The 20,622-nt window shown below is 35.4% G+C and overlaps 1 protein-coding gene across 2 annotated transcripts in view; it reads right to left on the bottom strand.

Annotated features, from left to right (window-relative positions):
- JARID2 (jumonji and AT-rich interaction domain containing 2) overlaps positions 1-20,622 on the bottom strand; it is a 230,110-nt gene that overhangs the window by 90,216 nt on the left and 119,272 nt on the right. For both annotated transcript variants that reach the window (XR_009154628.1, XM_058178520.1), the window contains exon 3: positions 1,373-1,514. Coding sequence is in view for 1 of the 2 variants with exons in the window: in XM_058178520.1 (XP_058034503.1) it covers positions 1,373-1,514 (142 nt within the window). In the remaining variant the exon portion in view is untranslated. The remainder of the gene's footprint in view (positions 1-1,372; positions 1,515-20,622) is intronic.

Here is a 20,622-nt window from a genome sequence, read left to right as displayed (position 1 = left end):
TTGTTCCAAAGGTGCTTTTTCAAAAGGCAACTGGACTTTTTTGGTTTTTCTTTGAAGACATTTTGCTTCTCATCCAAGAAGCTTCTTCAGCTCTGAAGTCAGAGCCGAAGAAGCTTCTTGGAGGAGAAGCGAAACGTCTTCAAGGAAAAAAATCAGAAAGTCCAGTTGCCCCTTGAAAAAGCACCTTTGGGGCAACCATGACCTGGATGACGGAGAATCTCCATAGACATGTCCATCGCTTTACTATCTCTCCTACACACAGCAGCTGCTTGGGCCTGGTATTTACAATTTCCTGTTGGCTTTCCCACTGACTTTGTTTGTGAGAAGCCAGAAGGAAGGTGCTTCACCTAATGATGATGGGATTCAGATAACAATACAAACTTTGTAAGGTGCCTTTGTAAGCTGCCTCTAGGTAAACTGCCTCTAGGCTGGCATATAAATTAAACAAACAAACAATCAACTCTGAGAGTGCAAGGATTGCTCTTGATAAGTGATACAGTTGCACTTTAAAGTCACACTGCTTAGCAACGGAAATTCTAGCCCCAAGTATTGTTGTTAGTCAAGAATTACCTGAATAGCCTTTTATTAACCATTTTTCTTCAAGCATTCAATTTTCTTCCTTAACACAAGACAAGAAATAATAACTTATCCTTTACTTTTGATTGACACTGGTAGGCCCGCTACATCTTTCGTCTTACTTTATATTGTGCCTATTTAGGAAGTGGCCCAGATTATAGCATAACAAGAGTCAAAAAGGATTTTACTACTGAACTGAGGACAAAAGAGTATTGTCTTACAAGAGCCAATAACTAACATGTTTACAATGAGGTTCTCTTTGCTGTCAATGTTTTTTTGATTATCTATGCCTTTTAAGCTCCATCTTTTGGTGTGGCCACATGTTTTGTTCGGCAAGTCAAGCATCACAAAAATAAACACAAATCTTTCAGAAAACCAAGGAAAGCCTTAAAGAAACGTCTTCAAATCAAGATGATTGAGATTTTGAAAGAGCTCCAAATCCAAAAGAAAGATTTACGTTCCCCCTACGAAAAATGCTTTTTGTCATAAGCAAGTATTTTTTTATTATTAAAAGCAACATACATGTCAATGAGTTCTTTTCTGACATTGTTTCTGGATTTGCTATCGTAATTCTGTTACACAGATCCTTTTCTTGAAGCAGAGAAGATACGGCTATTTGCAATGTCCTTCTGGAGGCCATGGAGTGAATAAGTAGAGTGAAATCTATATTTGCAAGTTCCACATCTCCACATAGACTTTTCACTGAATTAATGAGATGCTTCAGCACGGCTCCACTGTTACGATTTTTTTATAAGACTACATTCTATTAAATTATATGAACTTAAAAGAGTCTGACCTTTTCCTTGAGGGCCCTTCTTCAAAATCTGAAGAACTGATATCATTGGAAGTTGAGGATACTTGCGATGCATCATCCTTCTCATTCTCTAAGTGTTCAGACCCTGGCCTTAATCCTTTAGACGGGCCATTACCAAGGAGTCCTGCAATTAAAAAAACAAGAGTTAAGAGAAATAGCCAGAAATCCACTCCAAAATACACTAAAGATAGCCAGACACACATACACAGAGAGAGACAGACAAAGAAGAGTTATAGCACCAGGAATCCTTTTCCAAAAATATCAACTGTATAAAATGTAGCCTAATAATATTGCTAAATAAGATATTTAATGCACTTATTATACTGCTTATGTACATTATGCATCTTATCTCAGTTATCTCTTCCAATCTTTTCACTCAATGTTTTAAATCCTGTGAATATTGAGATTATGTGCCTTCTGGAAATGTAATTGTGACTTTCTGCCAAAGATGAGATTTTAGCCAGATACTTCCTGATTCATGTCTCATATCATTTTATTGAAATACTTTAGGCTACTTAAGTGCTGCAAATTGTCAACATTACAGACCTCAATTCACTAAACTTTAAATGTAACAGATAAAACCTGAATTTTTATTTCATACCAAATAATGGACATCTTTTTACATATTACAGGTAATCCTCAATTTATGATTAGTTGCATAAGGACTGTTTGACGTTATGGCCCATCCTCTAAGTTATGACTGCCACACCACCATCCCCGTCACATGATCATATTTTGGGAGCTTGGCAGCTGGCTCCCATTTACAACACATTGCAGCATCTCATGGTTACACGACTGCGTTTTGCAACCAGGTTGCAGAATGCTATGTGTCAATATATTTTCCTCTATTTTAAGGATTAACACAAAGCTCTTTAAAACCATGTGAAATAAAATTAAACTGTACGATTACCCCATTTGCTTGTAATTCTTAATGCTTATAACAATAAAACAAAGTGTGGTCTTCGCCATCAAAAGTTTTTGATCCCTGTTCTGATTGAAGGAGAACTTCAAACATGGCATATGCTCAAACCAATGTTGATCTAGAATCATTCTTCATAAGCAGTTACAGAAAGTATTAGCTGTTCTTTTTCTTTCTTTAAAACTGCATTTCCAAATAAACTTTCAAATTTAACACAAAGAATAGTTGTAGAAATCAATGCTGAATTTTCAGGTATCTATATATAGACCTTAACTAACCCTTAAATCATAATAAACTAATAAAAACAGGCCTTGGGTGGTAAAGATATTAGAATATCCAATGCTATCTTGCTCGTTTCCCAGGACAGGAGCAAGGCATGGCAGCAATTCACTAAATAAAGTTATTCTAGACTGTATGGAGATACCTGTGACACACTTTGATATTTTTTAAAAATAAGGAATTTATTACAATTTAAAAACTAGATTTTTTCCCCCTAGATCTTCTCTCTTTAATGGGCTCAATGAAAAACTGGAGAAAATCCTAATTTCCGCAATTCTGAAACACATTTCAATGTGATGGCATATATGAATAAAGAACCAAGATGCTCCCTCACCTCTTTTCTTTGTTAATTGATTTTTTTCTCCCACTTTTCACCATCACCTTTATCTCTATTTAACACAAAAGATAATAAGCGGTTTCAGCTGAATACTGTCAGACTCCAGAAACACACTTGGGAAAGATCACTCTGCACAGGTCTGTCTCACTATCTACACACACAACAGCCGTGCTTGTTGCCACCTTTACACTTACCAATGATATAAATGAACAGTATGCATGAACTGATCTCTGTGGTTGCTAGGAGTTGAACATGACTTGATGGCACATACTCAATCAATGTTATGAACTGATATTTGTCAGTTACCAAATGCATGACTAGCAGATTCTGTGACCAATAAATGGTTGTAGTCTTACAACTCAAGTTACAATTTTATATACTTGATGCCACTCTCACAAAATGGAAGGCTGCCTTTTGTCGTTAGGTACATTTATTTTTTTGTTATAAACAGAGGCATGATGTAACAAACAGCCATTAAAAAAATAACATATTCAATGGTCCTCGAATATTAACAATTATTTCAAAGCCTGAAGTTACAGCAAAGATAATAAAAACATTTGCTTTGAGGAATATTACGTTTTTTTTAAAAAAAAAATAAAAAAATAAAACGTGTTAAATCTTACAGTCTTGACACTCCTATTTTCATTTATTTCCATCCTCCAAAAATCCATCCATTATTAATATATCATTGAATTTTGGGCCATAGATTATTACATTTGGCATGTAGATAGCTCTTACTGTCCACGGTCTAGTATATTTATAATTGATGATTAGAAACAAGACTTCAATATATTGTGGGAAGGTTTTTGCAGTCCAGAGGCAGCATTAAGACACAGTAATGTGACTGAGAGGCCCCTTCACCAAGACTGTGAAAAATTCAGACAGAAGGAGAAACCAACGTTACCACATGGTGCAAGTGAGGCAAACCCTTAACCACCAGCTGATGAGTTACATTGAAGAACTGGTGGGCAGCGGCTGCAAGGAAGTCACATGATCTTCTGCAACTAGGCTAACCCAATGAAATGTGAATAACTGAGCAAGGAAGAGGGGGGGGGGAAATACAGGTACATTTCACAGAACCACTATGGCAGGAAAAGGGAAGAAGCCCTTATAGAATGAAGAGTAAAACCACAGGCTGTGGAAATTAACCCCAAATTTCTCTAGACTCATTATTTACCATTTCATTATTCACAGTTTTATGAAATAGAACCTCTGTAAATATTGAGAGCCAGCTGATTTGCTACAAATTGGGGAATTAAGAAAAAATCCACTTTATTACGTAGTATGACATAAGATAGTTCACGGAAAGAACAGCATCACAATCAGAATATAAACAACAAAACTCTTAAAACATCATCAGATTTTTTTTAGCCTTTTGGCATGAAACCTAAAAAAAAAATGAAATCAATACATGAGCTTGATTAGAAAAAAAATAGTAGATAACAGAAAAAATGAAAGTTATGTGGTAAGTTAACCATAGAATAAAATGCCAATTTAAATATATCTGTTGTAAAAATAAGTTGGAAGTCACTTTTTGTCTTTTCCCCCCTGCACTTTTGGCTTTGCTTTCTTTCTTTACTTTTTTCTCTTTCCTATCTTGAAGTTTTTGCTTTTATTCTTTCTAGTCTAAAAAAAATGAAATCAATACATGAGCTTGATTAGAAAAAAAATAGTAGATAACAGAAAAAATGAAAGTTATGTGGTAAGTTAACCATAGAATAAAATGCCAATTTAAATATATCTGTTGTAAAAATAAGTTGGAAGTCACTTTTTGTCTTTTCCCCCCTGCACTTTTGGCTTTGCTTTCTTTCTTTACTTTTTTCTCTTTCCTATCTTGAAGTTTTTGCTTTTATTCTTTCTAGTCTAAAAAAAAAATCTAAGCTGATGTGTAGTTATACAATTATACTTGCAGTGACCATAAGTCCTTTTTTTATAAAAACAACAGTCCTTTATTTCAAAAAATTGCCTTTTAAATTTATTTATTTTTCACTTTTGTCCTTTATTTTGGTAATCTAATTGTTATCTTAGAAATGTACCTCTTAATGTACACTATTTTACATCCATGTGAAAAATAAGGAACTTGAATTGTCTTTTTAAAATAAATTTACCTATAGTGTTTGATTTCGGTGTTATTAGAATATGCAGTTTTATAAAGTTTTTCTTGGCTTTGCTCTTGAATTTTCCTTTGTAAAACAATTAAATGTTTTATCCTTTTGAACCTTAAAGCACAAATAAAAGCATAACCAGGCTTTTACCATAAGAACTGTGCAATTTCACATTCCATTCCATGAGAACATAAAAGACTAAAGAACTATGTGGTTCAGATTCCTATTCCCCACATATTAAATGCTATGGGAAGTCTTCAAGCTGGAGAAAATGGTACCTCTCTGTGATTGAACTTCTGCCTGTGATTGATGCCCCTGCTTAAAAGCTATTCTTCAAGTCAACATCTAGAACAAAGCTTTAGACGAGCATAGCAAGTGTGGCTGAAAACATAACAAACACGCGCACACATTTATAGCCTTGGAATAAAGCCAAATGAAACTCTCTCTCCAGTACTTTCTTTTACAAGCATCCCTCAGTTATCAGCCCATAAACTGTACCAATTTAAGTTTATTTCAGGCTTTAGCTAAACAACATTTAATTGCAATCTGGAATACAAACTCTGAACAATCCCTATGCTTAAGTAAAGCCAAAGTGCTCCCATGAAAGTAAGAATGGGCTGAGAAACCAACAATAACTTTCAATTGTTTCAGTGGCAGTTATAAATTCTAGTTACATACTGAAATCTTTAAATAAATTTAATTGGAATATTTTTCCATAGGAAACAAATTCTCTTCAAAAAATTCAGTTTAAGCTCCATTCTCTTTCCTGTAAATAGCCCTATAAACGTGATGTTCTTATGAATGCCACAAAGATGGACCATACACCACACTGATTGCATATTTGTACCCTATGACTATCATTAAGTGTTGTACCTTATGATTCTTGGTGAACGTATCTTTTCTTTTATGTACACTGAGAGCATATGCACCAAGACAAATTCCTTGTGTGTCCAATCACACTTGGCCAATAAAAAATTCTATTCTATCCATCTGGGTTCAGTTCCAAGTGGGGACAAAGACACTGGAAACATGGAGGCTGCTTGGAAAGATGGTTTAATGGTGGTCAGGATCACATGGCTTGAGTTCCTGAACAGAAAAAAGACCTGAGATCCTGTGTGCTCCCTGGTTTTATGATTTTTCTGAGCTTTGACCTTTCTGGGGCACAGGAAGAGTATCCTGATTGGTTGTCAGACTCCCAGGGGGTGGGGGTCTTAGCTAGCCTTGCTGGCTGTCTCTCAAGCTTGCTTGAGCCTTGCCATGTGGTGAGTTTCAGTTGTATTGTGTTGCAAATCATGGGGGGATTGAGTGAGCTTGGTTGAAGCCTTAATTGCCCATTGACAAAGGTGGGGAGAATGAGTGAGCTTAGCTGAGGCTTTTAATGGCCCATTGACAAAGGTGGGGGGGAGTCAGGAAGTTGCAGGGAGCTCCTTTGTCTTTAAAATATGTTTCTCCATTTCTCATCCAGGAAGGTATAATATTCTGCTTTTTAAAATATTTCCTAGAATATTTCATTCTTCTAGGAGGGGGGTGGGTGCTAAATTCCTACACTATTCTATTCTATTCTATTCTATTCTATTCTATTCTATTCTATTCTATTCTATTCTATTCTATTCTATTCTATTCTATTCTATTCTATTCTTTGTCTCTGCTGCATTCCTTTTGATGGTCCCAGTTTGCCACATGCTGGAAAGCAAATATCTGGAAAGGGAATCCTTGTGCACTTGTTATGGTTCCCCACAGACTTTGTAGAGTACACAAGTTCTATAAGAATGCAGCAATTCACAGTAAACACTTGCCCACCAATGGAAATATTGGAATGGTGAACAAGTTGAAAAGAAAATTCAAGTCACAAGGTGAAAATGCCTTAGATAGAGTTATGACCTAAACTTCTTAGTAATTCATTGCAATACATATGATCTTTTTGAGTCAAAGCCCATTTATAATGACAACATTGTCTTCTGTAGGTTAGATTTTTAAAAAACAATTTAAAATTTATTCTGAAAACAGAATAGATTTCCCTCTTCAGGAAATAAAAGACTGATACTCCAAGAGAAAAATCTCTTCTTAAGCAAGAAGCTGCAAAGGAAAAAAAAGGGAAGTTATCCTAAATTTGTCCCCATTGATCAGATTATAAAGTGCACTCAAAAGAGAAATAAATCAAGTTATCCAATTTAAAGTCTTTCACCCTTTCATAATACCTTATGTTGCCAATTTATTTTCTTTTTAAAATGTCATCATAAACAAGAAGCTTTTCATCACTAGAGTCCCTTCCACCAAAACTCTTCATAAAACTGAAAAGTAATCTGTGGTGATCATGAAAAGTTATTTCTGTCTTGTTGATGACAACCAACATAAAAATGGATTTCAATTTATTGTTTCCTTTTACTTTGCAGCTTTAAAAAAATGTTGTTGGTTAAATTTACAGTTAACAAACTCCAGGGAAGTCTAAATCATGTATATAATTTGAGGCCCTGTAGTTATTTAAGTAACCTTTATGAAAGAATTGCTTTTATTATTTTTTCCAAGACTAATATTTATTCTGGAGAAATGCCAGGCTAAAATCCAAGTTATATGAAGCTTATATTGTAAAAAAAAAGTGTTCTGTTGGTTTACTTGCACTTTTTTTCTTACTTAATTTCAAACTTTCACTACATTCTTTTAAAAAGAACGGAAAGTGCATTTCCTCCCCCCTCTCAAAAAAGCCCATCCCCAATTATTCTAAATCTTCCTAAGTTCAAGAGAGCCAAACACTATCAGACATTAAATGCATGCTTTACTTTTTCTGTAGCAATAACAAGTAACACAGACTTCTTGTTAACTATTTTGTCTCCAGAGGAACTTTGCAACGTGAATCTTTCAACATTGCCTTAACCATAATTTAATTAACAGAATGTCTGCAGAATTGGGATTTATCTCAAGAACCTGTTTACATTGCTTCTGATCATCCAAATCTGAGCTAGGCTGTTGTGTAACCAGTAACAATACTAAACACGAAATATGATAGGAAAGGGTTAATTTCCTCATTTCTAGTTAAAAGAAAAGCTTATTGTATCTTCTTGCCCTATAGAAGAAATTCTATTCCTTTGGCTGCATGAATTGATTTCAGTTAAACGTGGTTTACCTCTTTTATTATCCCAGCTTGATAACCAACTTGCAAAAAGAAAGATCCATGGAAGCTGAAGCAGAATACAGCATATTGGGATAAAGAAACTTGCATTTGAGAAGCTTGGATTATTGTTTTAATCTACTTCCCCTCCTAAATTGTGTCAGATCCATCCTCTGAAAAATGCTGCATTTTGTCCAACTACCGTTCTTGGTCATTTGAGTTGACAGGAAAGTGACTCAGCATGGTCGTTTGAGACATTCTCAAATTCATTTGCACATCTAGCTTGAGTCAAGTGTATTATCTGGAAAAGGTTGCATCTAAGCAAAATTCAGGAAGCACAAACAGACACCATCCATTTATTAATTTATAGATTTATTTATTTTTAGATTTATAAGGCTGTTCAACTCAGACAATGTGACTCTGGGCAGTGTACACATAATAAATAAATAAATAAATAATTTATAGGTAGTTATTGTCCACATCCATTCATTTAGCGACATTTATTCCAAGTAATGATGACATTGAAAAATGGACACATGACTGGTCCCCAGGGCCATCACATTATGATCATGTGATCAAGATGTGAACACTTGAGTGCCTGGCCCATAGTTATGTCATCTTAGGGAACTTCAGTCACATGACTGCAACCTTCCGTTGCCAACCTCCCACAAGCAAAACCAGTGGGGAAGCTGGAAGGGAAGGTCAAAGTCACTCCCAGCCCACAGCATCCCCTGACTGCAGGCAGTCTCTGGGGAACTTCCTAGGCCTCCCCCAACTCACACACAGCCTGCCCAAGCTAGCTCCCTCAGTTCATATGTGACTTGTACCAGGTCTCCCAAGGTCCCCCTCAATTTGAATGTGGTCTGATCTTCTCTATCTCAACTCCTCCATAGACTTCACTTAGCCTTCCAATTCTTCCCACCCATCTTCAATTTGCATGCAGCCTGCACTGGGCCCTCCCTTGGCTTGCAGACAGTCTGTCTTGGACCTCTAAGAGTCTCCCCCAACCCCCACAGCATACCCCCCTCATTACCTGGAACTCCTGTCACTTCACACTTAATAACTCATGCCTCTTGGGTTGACAGCCGTTGGGACTGTTGGGATTGTGGTTGAGAAGCAGTACAGTAATATGAGGTCACAATTTACAGCCGTGTTGTTTAGTGATGGCAATCCCAGTCCCAGTTGCTGTCGTAACCCCTAACAAACAATACATAAATACATCTAACAATACATAAATACATCTAACAAACAATACATAAATACAGAATGTAAATTGGCGAACGAGCACAGAACAAAACACAATAGGGGAAGAGGGGAGTTCCCACCCAATCAGCCCTTAAAGTCTGGTGAAAGAACACATGTGTAGCTAGACATTTTATACTCCCTGTAGATAAGAGATACAACTGATCTGCTACTACTGGAGGGGCCTTGGGCCTGAAAGGTTCTGCCCCTTCCCACTTGGCTATTTTTAAAAAGGAATCTGAGAATGGGGCTTTGAGATTCATAGAGAACATTTTAGAGGGCAAAATCCTGCTGGTAAAATAAAGAAAGATCTGACGGATTTGCTTTCATGGTAGATCTTGGATGCTGCCTTGCTATTCTTGCAGCTGTCTGTCAGGATTATCACTGCTACATGGTCACTTAAACCTCATTCCATGATGGGGAAGATGTTTCAGGCCACATATCAGGCCTTCTTTCCTTCTCGTGCCACCTTGCCCTGGCACAACTGCCTCATAATCAGCCTCAGACTTCTGGATAGGAAGCCGTGACTTTTGTTAGAAGACAGAATATTAGACTGAAGGGAATAAGATTCCTCCATGAGATGAGAAGTAGTTTTAAGTTCTAACGCCTAACTAAAAGAAGAAAAGTTAATTTTTTTCCCTTTTTGCCTCTTATCACCATGACCGTGAATTAAAATGTCTGCTTTTAATACACTTGGAAAATTATTTGGTCATATAAAATGCATTGTTTCATATGAACTATAGCTTTTATCTTTTTAAATTACATTATTTGTAGATTGTACTTATAAAAAACAGGGAAAGGTTTTGTTTTTTTAAAGAAAGTTAAAACAAATGGAAAAGAAAGATTGGACTAGATTTTTTCCTCGCATCCAAAGGCAGAGCAAATAACATTGAACTCAGCAGAACAGTGAAAACATTACTAACAAAGCAAGTGGGGGGACTCTTCCTAAGGACATTTAAAATACATGAGGTTAAAGATTGTTTAAAATGGCCTCTTTATAAATTATATTACTAATTACCATTCACTTTTGTACCAAGGCTGAACTCAATACAAATCCAAATAATAAACCCATTGCAAAATATGTATCATGCAAGTATATGTATAGAGCTATTCAGTTTTATAATTACTGTAGCAATACACAAAAGGTCAAGCTTCTGCAGATATCTGGAATCATAAAAGTAATTATATGACTTGGGATATTGGGGATTTAAAATAAAAGAAAAATAATGCACTATTGTAAGAGCTAAGAGCTAACCTGAGGGACCCCATCAGTGGAATGATCTGACAAAGGGCACTGAAAATAATAACCAAAAGATGTTCCTTTGAGGATGATCTTTTGTCCTCATAAAAGACTTGCAGAAAATTATTATATAGTATCTGTGGTTCAGGGAATAGTGGTCCTGTTCAATGTTAGAAAATGGTGGTGATGGAATATATGTCTGCATGTGTATAAGACTGGCGATTATTTCTATAAAATCTGATTCATCAGATTAAACAAGACGCAGCAATGTTTGTGCCACTAATACTTGAATGGAGAAGAAGCAAGGATTAATATATTTAATAGAAATAGAAAGTCAAATATAATATAGTGCTTTATATTTTAGTAACAACTTTCATTATTGCTGCAGTCCACATCAGGCAGTAAAGAAAACTTACACTGCAGGAACATAGACATGAAATATTGTTAAATAGTACCTACCTAGCAATTAATAATTCTTTAAACAGGTGCTGTTGTATTGACAAAGCAAATCACGCAGAGCTTAGCAACGGTATCAGAAATTGTACTGCATTAATCCAACAGTAGCTATTGTAAGATTCCTCTTACAATTACTTCCTGCCTTTGTTGTTCCCAAGTTACTGTAAAGAGTGGGACTCCCTATAAAACTAAAATAATCTACTCTTATCATCTGACTCATACAGACTAATATTTGAGAATGTTAAATTATTCCTCCAGCGGCACTGATGGTAAAGCTGCTGACAGAATAAAGACTCTTCTATAATTTGCCAAGTTAAATGAATTTAATTTGTAAGTGCAAGATCACTGTTTCGCCTTTGTGCAGGATGAGCTGAGATCATGCTTCAAACTTTTTGTAATTTATAACCATATAAATGTGGCCTTCATCAGCAAAAACTATGAAGTTTTCAGCTGCTGACTCCCATGAGTTAAGTATACCAAATTATTTAAATAACCATGCATGGAAGAAATCTTTCCTGCTATTTTCATTTCTTTAAACACAGTGGAAGTAACATTGTACTACTTCACACTGGTTAGACACAAATGACCTTCTGCTGAACCATTTAGAGCAGCCGTCCCCAACCTTTTTGGCTCCAGAGACCGGTTTCATGGAAGACACGGATCAGGGAGGGGAGGAGGAGCATGCAACCTAGATCCCTCACATATGCACTATTAGACATAGATATTAGTGTTGGGGAACAGCTGCAAATACAGATGAAGTTTCGCTTATTCACTCACCACTCACCTCCAACTGTGTGGCCCAGTTCCTAACAGACCACAGACTGGTCCTGGTCTTGGTCCACGCCCTGGGGGTTGGGGATCCCTGATTTAGAATATAAAATGTCCTACTTTTTTCTAGATCAAAGCTCAACATTAACGTGTTTCAAAATCTTGGGAACCTATTTTTGAAGATATTATCAGACTGACAAATATGAGACATGATATGAGTTTCAGTGGCAAGCCTGATGATATATCTAGAAAGAAATAAGTATAGTAATTAGTAAGTTAGTTTAATCTAAATGAACGTACAAAAAGTGCATATTCTTTTGTGCTCAAAAGTTTCCTCAACTAAATTTTGCGAGAACAGCCATTACAATATAGACATCCAGTGGCAAAGGCAAATGCATGCCATGGCATAATTGCACAAAATGTGTTCATTTGAAAATATTGTCATAATACATATGATTTTATTCTTTCTTGTTCCAGACACTTCTGTGTTATGCCACCAGCCTTTGTAAATATATCGTGCTATGAAGATCAAAAGGACAGGTTCAATGCTAATTTTTTTTTAAAAAATAGTTAGAAAGTTATTACATGCAGCAACTTTACAACTTTTATTTAATTAATTAAATTTATAGATTTCCCAGCTCCCATTATGATTTCGGGCAATATTGATCACAATCAATACCCTATTTCCAGCTACTCTCTCCTAAATCAAAATTCCATATTCTTAAAAAAATTACCAACCAATAACAATGAAATTATTACAGTATTCTCTTCCCATCCTGATGCCAAAAATGTTTGTAAAAGGGGCCACCGTGGTTTGATCACTATAACCCTAGAAATATAGTGCTAATTACAAAACTCTATGTTACTTGGTAAAAGCTTATGTGAACAACTACACAAACCATACAATCCTATTTTTTAGAATTTATACTGATATCAGTTAGAAAGACCAAACTTGAAAATAACAATGAAGAAAGATTAATTTTCCTTCTGTTTTTACATGAAGGTCATGCTTTCTTAATGTCCCAATCTCATCAATACCTCAGAAGTTCTAGTTCCCAACATATCTCCCTCAGTCATGTCTAAGTACTCAGGTTTGAGGGAGGAAAATGGTTCTTTATCTATGTAGAAAAGCCTCATTAATTCATTATAGCAGGGAAAATACTCAAGTTTTCACGGAAAAGCTTGCATGCTTGCATTCAGATTGATAATAATTACTATTTTGTTTTGTAAAGACTAAAAATATATATTTTCGTAGTCATAACAAATTCATATATATTTCTGGATGCACCTGTATTGGTTAAGAAACTTTCCTAATGTCAGGAAATTCATTCCATTTCAGTGTGAGGCATTGCACAGCCTTTTTGTTTGTTTGTTTCTTCTGATAGATTTATCTTTTGCATAGAAAGTATATTTAAGATAAAGGAAATTTGGCTGCTGCATAGACTTGTTACTGAGTCTATGATAAAAAAAATCATAAAAAATAATTGATTTTAAAAAATATGAGCATGTTATAAAGAAATCTATAAAATATGAAAGTTTGACAGAGACACTTGGCTCCTTGCAGTCACATCATGTAAATAACATTGGGCTTTTCAAGTGCTAAGCCACATGATATTGAATTCATATGCCCTTCTCCTGATGTCATGTCAAAAATTATTAGCTGATTCTTTTTGCAGTCTATAAATGATCAGAAGAGTAAGTGTATACATGTGGATACACATAGTTACTAAAGAAGTTGAGTATAACATAGCCTGGTTTTGTTAGGCTGTCAGAGGGAAGTGATCACCAAACCAAAATTGGGTTAATCATGCATCTTCAGAGATATGACTTTTCTCTTCTTGTTATGTATGTCTTATTCTAAAACTGTCATAAAAATCAAACCATCACAGGTTCATTTTATTTTGTATTATTCTGGACCACAAATGATTTCACACCAAAAAGGACATGTTTCTTTTAGTTAAAAGTCAAACATTATGTATTTATCTAGGTCACTGGGGCATGTTTTATTTGAAATAGCCATCATAGCTTGGCCACCTCATGCTTTGCTTCCTTTATGTATATGCTGGATAGTTGTACAAATTAGTTTCGTTTTTCCTGGGTTGCTATAAAAAGCTAATAGGAATTTTCAGCAATGTGCTGTGATAACAAACAACATAGCAGCAGCCAATTACAAGGCAAGCTGTATATGAGCATTTCCCCACATGGAGCAACTGCCATATAGATATTATTACAAGCAGCCATTTTGTGGGAAGCAATATTGGAAAACAACAACATTAGAGCCGTTGTAGCCCTTTGGACTCAAAGGCACAAACTATTCTGGAGCAGAAGGAAGCAATAACAATATGTCTGCAACACCTTAAAGCAGCTAGATCTTTCCCCAGGATCACACAGTGATTCTCCCAAAGACACATTAGTTTAAGAAGATGCAAGCAGTGACTATGTTAACACCTGTAATGTTTCACTGTTGTCAGGCAAACCAGGCAGGAGAGACAACCGGATAAGCTAATTCTACTTTATTGGCAGGTTACACTAAAGGAATCTTGTACGTCTGAAAATACAGATCTCCCACCAGTTATGGTCTCCTCCCCCTTTTATCCAATTGTTTCCTGGGCAGCATCTTTTCCTCATGTCCCTCAAGGTCATTCCCACATACCCCATCCAATGCCCCGTAGCAGCTTTCAGTCTTTCTATCTGAAACCATGCAGAGATTTAAAAAATAGATGAAGACTGTAGAATCTGTTGTTGTGTAAGTTTTTTCAGTTGCAAGTTCTGATTTTTTAAAAATGCCCTGAAGTGAGCACTGAATATAACTGCTGGCAACTCTTTAAAGAAGCAAACCTTTCTATGGGATTGAGCAGCTGTTTTAATGTGTCACTAAAACACATTCATTTAATTTAAATTTAAATTAATTTAAATTAATACATTTAATTTAAAAAAAAATTACATGATTGTCCATCTCACAATATGAATAAAGTACATAAATTAATATACTAATTACAACCTGCATCCCATAGTGCCCAAAACAATCATCATCATCATTTTTTAACAACCCCATAATCTCTTGTGGGGTAGAGTCTGGGCAACTGAATGGAGCTAGCAGAGTGTTTAATGGCCAGATGCCCTTCCTGTCTTGTCCAGCAGATATATTCTCATTGTGCCCAGACAGAGAAATAGCTGCCTCTACCTAGGATTGAACTCATAGCCTCCTGATTGTTAGGCGAGAGCTCCATCTCTAGGCCACCGCACCACTCCTGTGCCCAAAACAATAATCCCAATCACAAAAAGCATATCAACAGTAGCAGAACTCATCTAACCTTCTGACCCAAATAGAGCCAGGTTTTCAGTCTCAAAAAAGTCAAAAACGGCCACCTAGATCTCCAGGGAGATATTGCTACAGAGAAGGTGCAAGCCCAGAGTCCTCAATATGACATCGACAGAAGAAACCTGCTTTCTCTGCTAGATCTGATGGGCTCAGCAGAAACCATGGAAATGAGATGAAGCCACAAACAGCCTGATCCTACATCATGTAAGGCTTTATAAGTGACAGGCATCTCTTTCAATTGCACTCAGAAGACTACAGGCAGCCTATACAGCTTAAAAAACAGCAGTGTCACATGAACATAATGAGAAATGCTAAAAGTTGCTGGTGCATTGCTTTCAAGGGCAGCTCCACGCAGAGTTTATTATAATAATCCAACCCAGAGGCATTTTTAATTCATTCAAAGCACTATGTAACTTTACTCTTAGAGCTTACTCTTAAGAAAATCTACTAAAATACTCCAGTAATCCCAGCAGAGCCAATTAGGATACTAACTCAAAAACAACAGGTAGTCCTCAATTTACAACCATTCATTTAGTGACCATTCAAAGTTACAATAGCACTGGAAAAAATGACTTATGACCAGTTTTTACTCTTATGACTGTTACAGCATCCCTATGGTTATGTGATCAAAATTTAGGCACTTGTCACTTGGTATGTATTTATGACAGATGCATTGGCCCAGGGTCATGTGATCACCATTTGTAGCCTGCCCAGCTAGCTTCTGACAAACAAAGTCAATGAGGGAAGCCATACTGACTTCACAACTGCAGGGATTTGCTTAACTGTTGTGGCAAAAAAGGTCGTAAAATGGGGCAAAACTCACTTCATAACTGTCTTGCTTAGCAACAGAAATTTTGGACACAACTGTAGTTGTATGTTGAGGACTACCTATATCTAGATTTCTTATTTTGATTAAGCTACACTGAAAGACAGGTGCATACAACTTCCATGAGGTTAAGAATAAAACTGGAACTCTGATCAGACTAGATTGCCATTTAGTCTGGCATTCTGATTCTCACTAATCAATCAGATCCTTATAAGAATGACTAGGAAGCTTTTCCCCATTATTATTCTCAATAACTAGCCTGAAGATACACATTGTCTCTGCTATTTTAGTCAGTGTACGGCAATTATGACCAATAGCAACAGAGAGCCTTAACCTCCATGAAGACCTGTTTAAACTGGCAAGTATTACTGCATTTGCAATAGCAAAATCTGTGTAAAAAATTACTTTAAAGAGCCTTTTGGGATATGTTTGATTATCTTGACTTTCAACTCTTTTTTTAATCACTCCACATGTGTTTAGTCATTTTCTTTCATAAAGTCCAAGTTTATTTTAGACTTCCTTGGAATTTCTTCAGCTTGGCATATAAAGCTGTGGTTATTATTTTCAGCTGCATCAACAATCCAATCCAATGAAGTGATAGATGCCAAATAGGATTCATCCAGGATTACTTCCCTTATGATGATTCCACATACAACTGATCTATGGCACAGACATTTATGGTATCAAGTAATTGTAACTCTTTGTTATGACTTGAGCATGCATTTAATAGATCTTTGCAGGTTATCTGACAGAGCATTTTATTCACAAAACAGAAATCCCTCTGGATTTCCTTTTCAAAGCTGCAGAGTATCCAAAGTTCTCAAACTTACCAAGACTGTTTAAACACCTTTTGTGATCATGTATGAATTTGGTCATGAATTTACTGATAATCTCTGGTTTTATTTTCTAATTCACGATCAATGGGAATGCTCTTAACTAGAGTAGCCAGTAGTGTATTACATTTCATGTAAATTACAGTTACCTGTTCAGAGTGATCTACCCTTCTTTTCCCTTGTGGAAATTTCTGTTTCCCTATGCTTCTTCCTACACTTCTCCAACATTCTCCATATAGACAGACATCATACTCCATCTAAATAACCTCTTCACACATGTTACTATAAATAATATGGGAAGAGGCCATAGGGAAAAGAGTTACCATGCAACTGTGTTGTATTAATTTATCTTCTTCTCTTATACACACAAAATAGAAGTGAGGTTAGGGAATATTGATTCTAAAATAGCAGGAAAAATACAAATAAGTAAAGCAAAAATCAATAACTATTGTCATACTAAGCTAAATTGGGCTGCATTTTTCTTTACTAGTCGTAAGGCTTAGGGAACTGCACACTTAGAAAAACACCAGACTTGGAAATAATTTCTTACAATAATTTCATAGTCCATTTTAAAGCAGAAATAAAACTTTAGAAGTGTTGTGCGTTTGTGCCAATAAAAGTGCTGTATCTATCTACAAATAAAGTTACTGTAAATTCAGTCTGATATCCTTCCTCTTCCTCTCTAGGGCTAGGCAGCCCCGGTTATCAACTCTAAGTCCTCTGGCACAAAGATAGAGATCAAGTCAGGCAGGTCCCAGTGGACATTAAATATATATAGTGTTGTATACTATTGGAGCTATGTAGAATATTAAGACAGGCAGATTTAGCATAGGAAGTTTAGAATGTAGTCTTAGCACAAGCAAAGACATAAAAGTGTGAATTGGATAAAATTTGTGCCAGGATGAAGTATCATCTGCCTGGATGACAACATTGGTTCCATTTTACAGATATGACAACGAAGAATCTCAGTGATGTAAATGAATCAACTTTAAAATCGGAAAGGGAGAGTAATATGACTTTATTTGTTATCTAAAATCAAAGATGAGAGAAAGTGTATAACCAAACTGTATTTTAAATAAATGACAATACTGAATCACTATTGCCTAATGACAGCGCAGGGGTATACAGAATCACAGTGAGCCTGAAAACCTGACTAGGAGAAGCAAAAAGTATAGTATATATAGATAGCCCTCGACTTTTTTTTTTTTTAGCATTTATATCCCGCCCTTCTCCGAAGACTCAGGGCGGCTTACACTATGTCAAGCAATAGTCTTCATCCATTTGTATATTATATACAAAGTCAACTTATTGCCCCCAACAATCTGGGTCCTCATTTTACCTACCTTATAAAGGATGGAAAGCTGAGTCAACCTTGGGCCTGGTGGGGCTTGAACCTGCAGTAATTGCAAGCAGCTGCTGTTAATAACAGACTGTCTTACAAGTCTGAGCCACAGAGGCCCAGACTTATGACAACAACCGAGCCCAAAATTTCCATTGCTAAGCAAGACAGTTGTTAAGTTAATTTTGACCAATTTTATGACTTTTCTTGCCGCAGTTGTTAAGTGAATCCTTGCAGTTACTAACATGGTTGTTAAGTGACTCTTAAGTTAATTAACTTCAGTTAAGTTAATTTTTCTTGTCAGAAGTAAGCAAGAGGGGATCACATGACCCCAGGACATTGCAACCATCATAAATACATGTTAGTTGCCAAGTGTCTGCATTTTGATCATGTGACCATGGGATGCTGCAATGGTTATAAGTGTGAAAAAAATGACTGTAAGTCACTTTTTATAGTGCCATTGTAACTTCAGTCACTAAACGAATGGTTATAAGTCAAGGACTACCTGTAACTTTCCCTCCCTGCAGGATAATACTATAATATACATTTATCATTTAAAGTTTGCAATCATGGGCTTTATTGTCCTGAAAAAGCAAACTATTCCAGAGATGCATTACATATTGTACAAAGTCCTATCTTCTGATTTAATCAATTAAATAACCCCTGAATGCAAAGACCAGTGGAAATTGCACGTGCACCCATATATGTTCCTAATGTTGATATAGTTGCTAGTAATCCACATCACTTCTTGGCTCAAACTACACATCAACATTCTACAGTATTAGATTTTGTTCCCTTTATTTTTTGTGTTGTCTTTGTACATGCTAATGCAATGCATCTATGGCATGGAGGCTACACTCTTGGCTACACACTTAGTTTCTGCAACAAGCATAATTTATAAATCCAATAATGAAGTTACCAAGATAGGTCCATTAAAAAAAATAGGCATGAGAAAAAGTTAATCTTAGGGCACCTGTTTCACCTCTTAAAATTCATTCTTAACTCTTAAAACTCATTCTTAAAATCTACATTTTAACCTACTTAGTGAAGCTTTGGTTTTCTCTCCACTGGCAGCTAGAACAGCATTGATCCAGATTTACTTGAGTTTGAATAGTTTATTATGCCAACAAAGTCCTTCAGTTTTATTCAGTGATAGGGGCTAGTTAATCCCACCTTTGCTACTAGACTATCTCACCAAGATCCAACTTATCTTTCAGAGTTTTCAGACTTTACCATATGAGTATTGGGTAGGGCATATACAATATGGAACAGAAAGTTGATTTAAAGTTGATGCTCCCTAGTTAGAAAAGGTACCCAAGTATACCAAGTCATCTTTAAAACCATTTATTGAAATTGTATTTCAAAGTATGGAACCAGGAATGATCAGTTACCCCTTTTATAGAGATAGCACATTTGCATAAAAATAGTTTCTGAACTCTGCTAATGTTTTAAAATATAGATGACAGTGATAATATCTGAATTTGCTCTCCTTTTTCAAAAGTAGAATTGACTTTCTATTACAGTTACAGTTTATTAGGCTAAACTATTTTTTTCTCAGCCGCTTTACTTTTTTCAAGAAATCTTTCTTTTAAACAATGAGACTGACATTTGAGGTACATTCAATTTTCTTTTTCCGATTGCTCTTTCCAGCTCACAATTAATTTAATATATAGAACCAAGATGACGGATGAACAATCTTTTGTTAATGACATATCCACCAAAAGCGGGGGAAATCCTCTATTGCTGTAGAAAGTATCATACTGTGCCTAGGTTCAAGGCTGTACTTCGCTTTTGAATATAAATTTAAATAAGTTTTACAATTGACACATAATGAAAGCTTTTAATATATATATATATATATATATATATATATATATATATATATATATATATATATATATATATATATATATATATATATATAGTACTTTCTATTTCATTTAAATTTGCTTGACTTTAAATAACCTTTTTTTCACATTTTTTAAAAAAATTCTTACCTAGCAGCTGAGGCATGAAATAGAATCTAAAACAGTAATAATGCAAAAGCAATAAAAATAAAGGGTCGTTATTTTTAAAATTTGGAAGCTTTGCTTATTTTTTATTCTGGCTTCAATTTGTACTTTCTTGAATGAAATTATACTCTAATTTCTAGAGTTATATCTATGCGACACACATATTTTTGAGGCAACTGGAAAAAGTGAGTGCATAAAGGAAACAAACATAAAGTATAAAATATAAACATAAAGGAAAAAAAGAGTTTACTTCTTAATTACTACAGCATTTCATTTTGGATTGTAAATTAGATACGCTTTAGACTTTCAGTTTAGTCCACTCAATTTTCTATTCATATATTTGAAAAGAATATTTTGCAACACTGTCAACCAATTTCTCCATTATTTTTTGTCAAGCCTTTTTTATTTTGCATCAATTTTGTACATTGCCTTGGGATTTTTCAGAAGT

Source organism: Ahaetulla prasina, chromosome 3, assembly GCF_028640845.1.
Source record: "Ahaetulla prasina isolate Xishuangbanna chromosome 3, ASM2864084v1, whole genome shotgun sequence".
Taxonomy (NCBI): Eukaryota; Metazoa; Chordata; class Lepidosauria; order Squamata; family Colubridae; genus Ahaetulla; species Ahaetulla prasina.
This window is presented reverse-complemented; position numbering and strand designations above follow the sequence as displayed.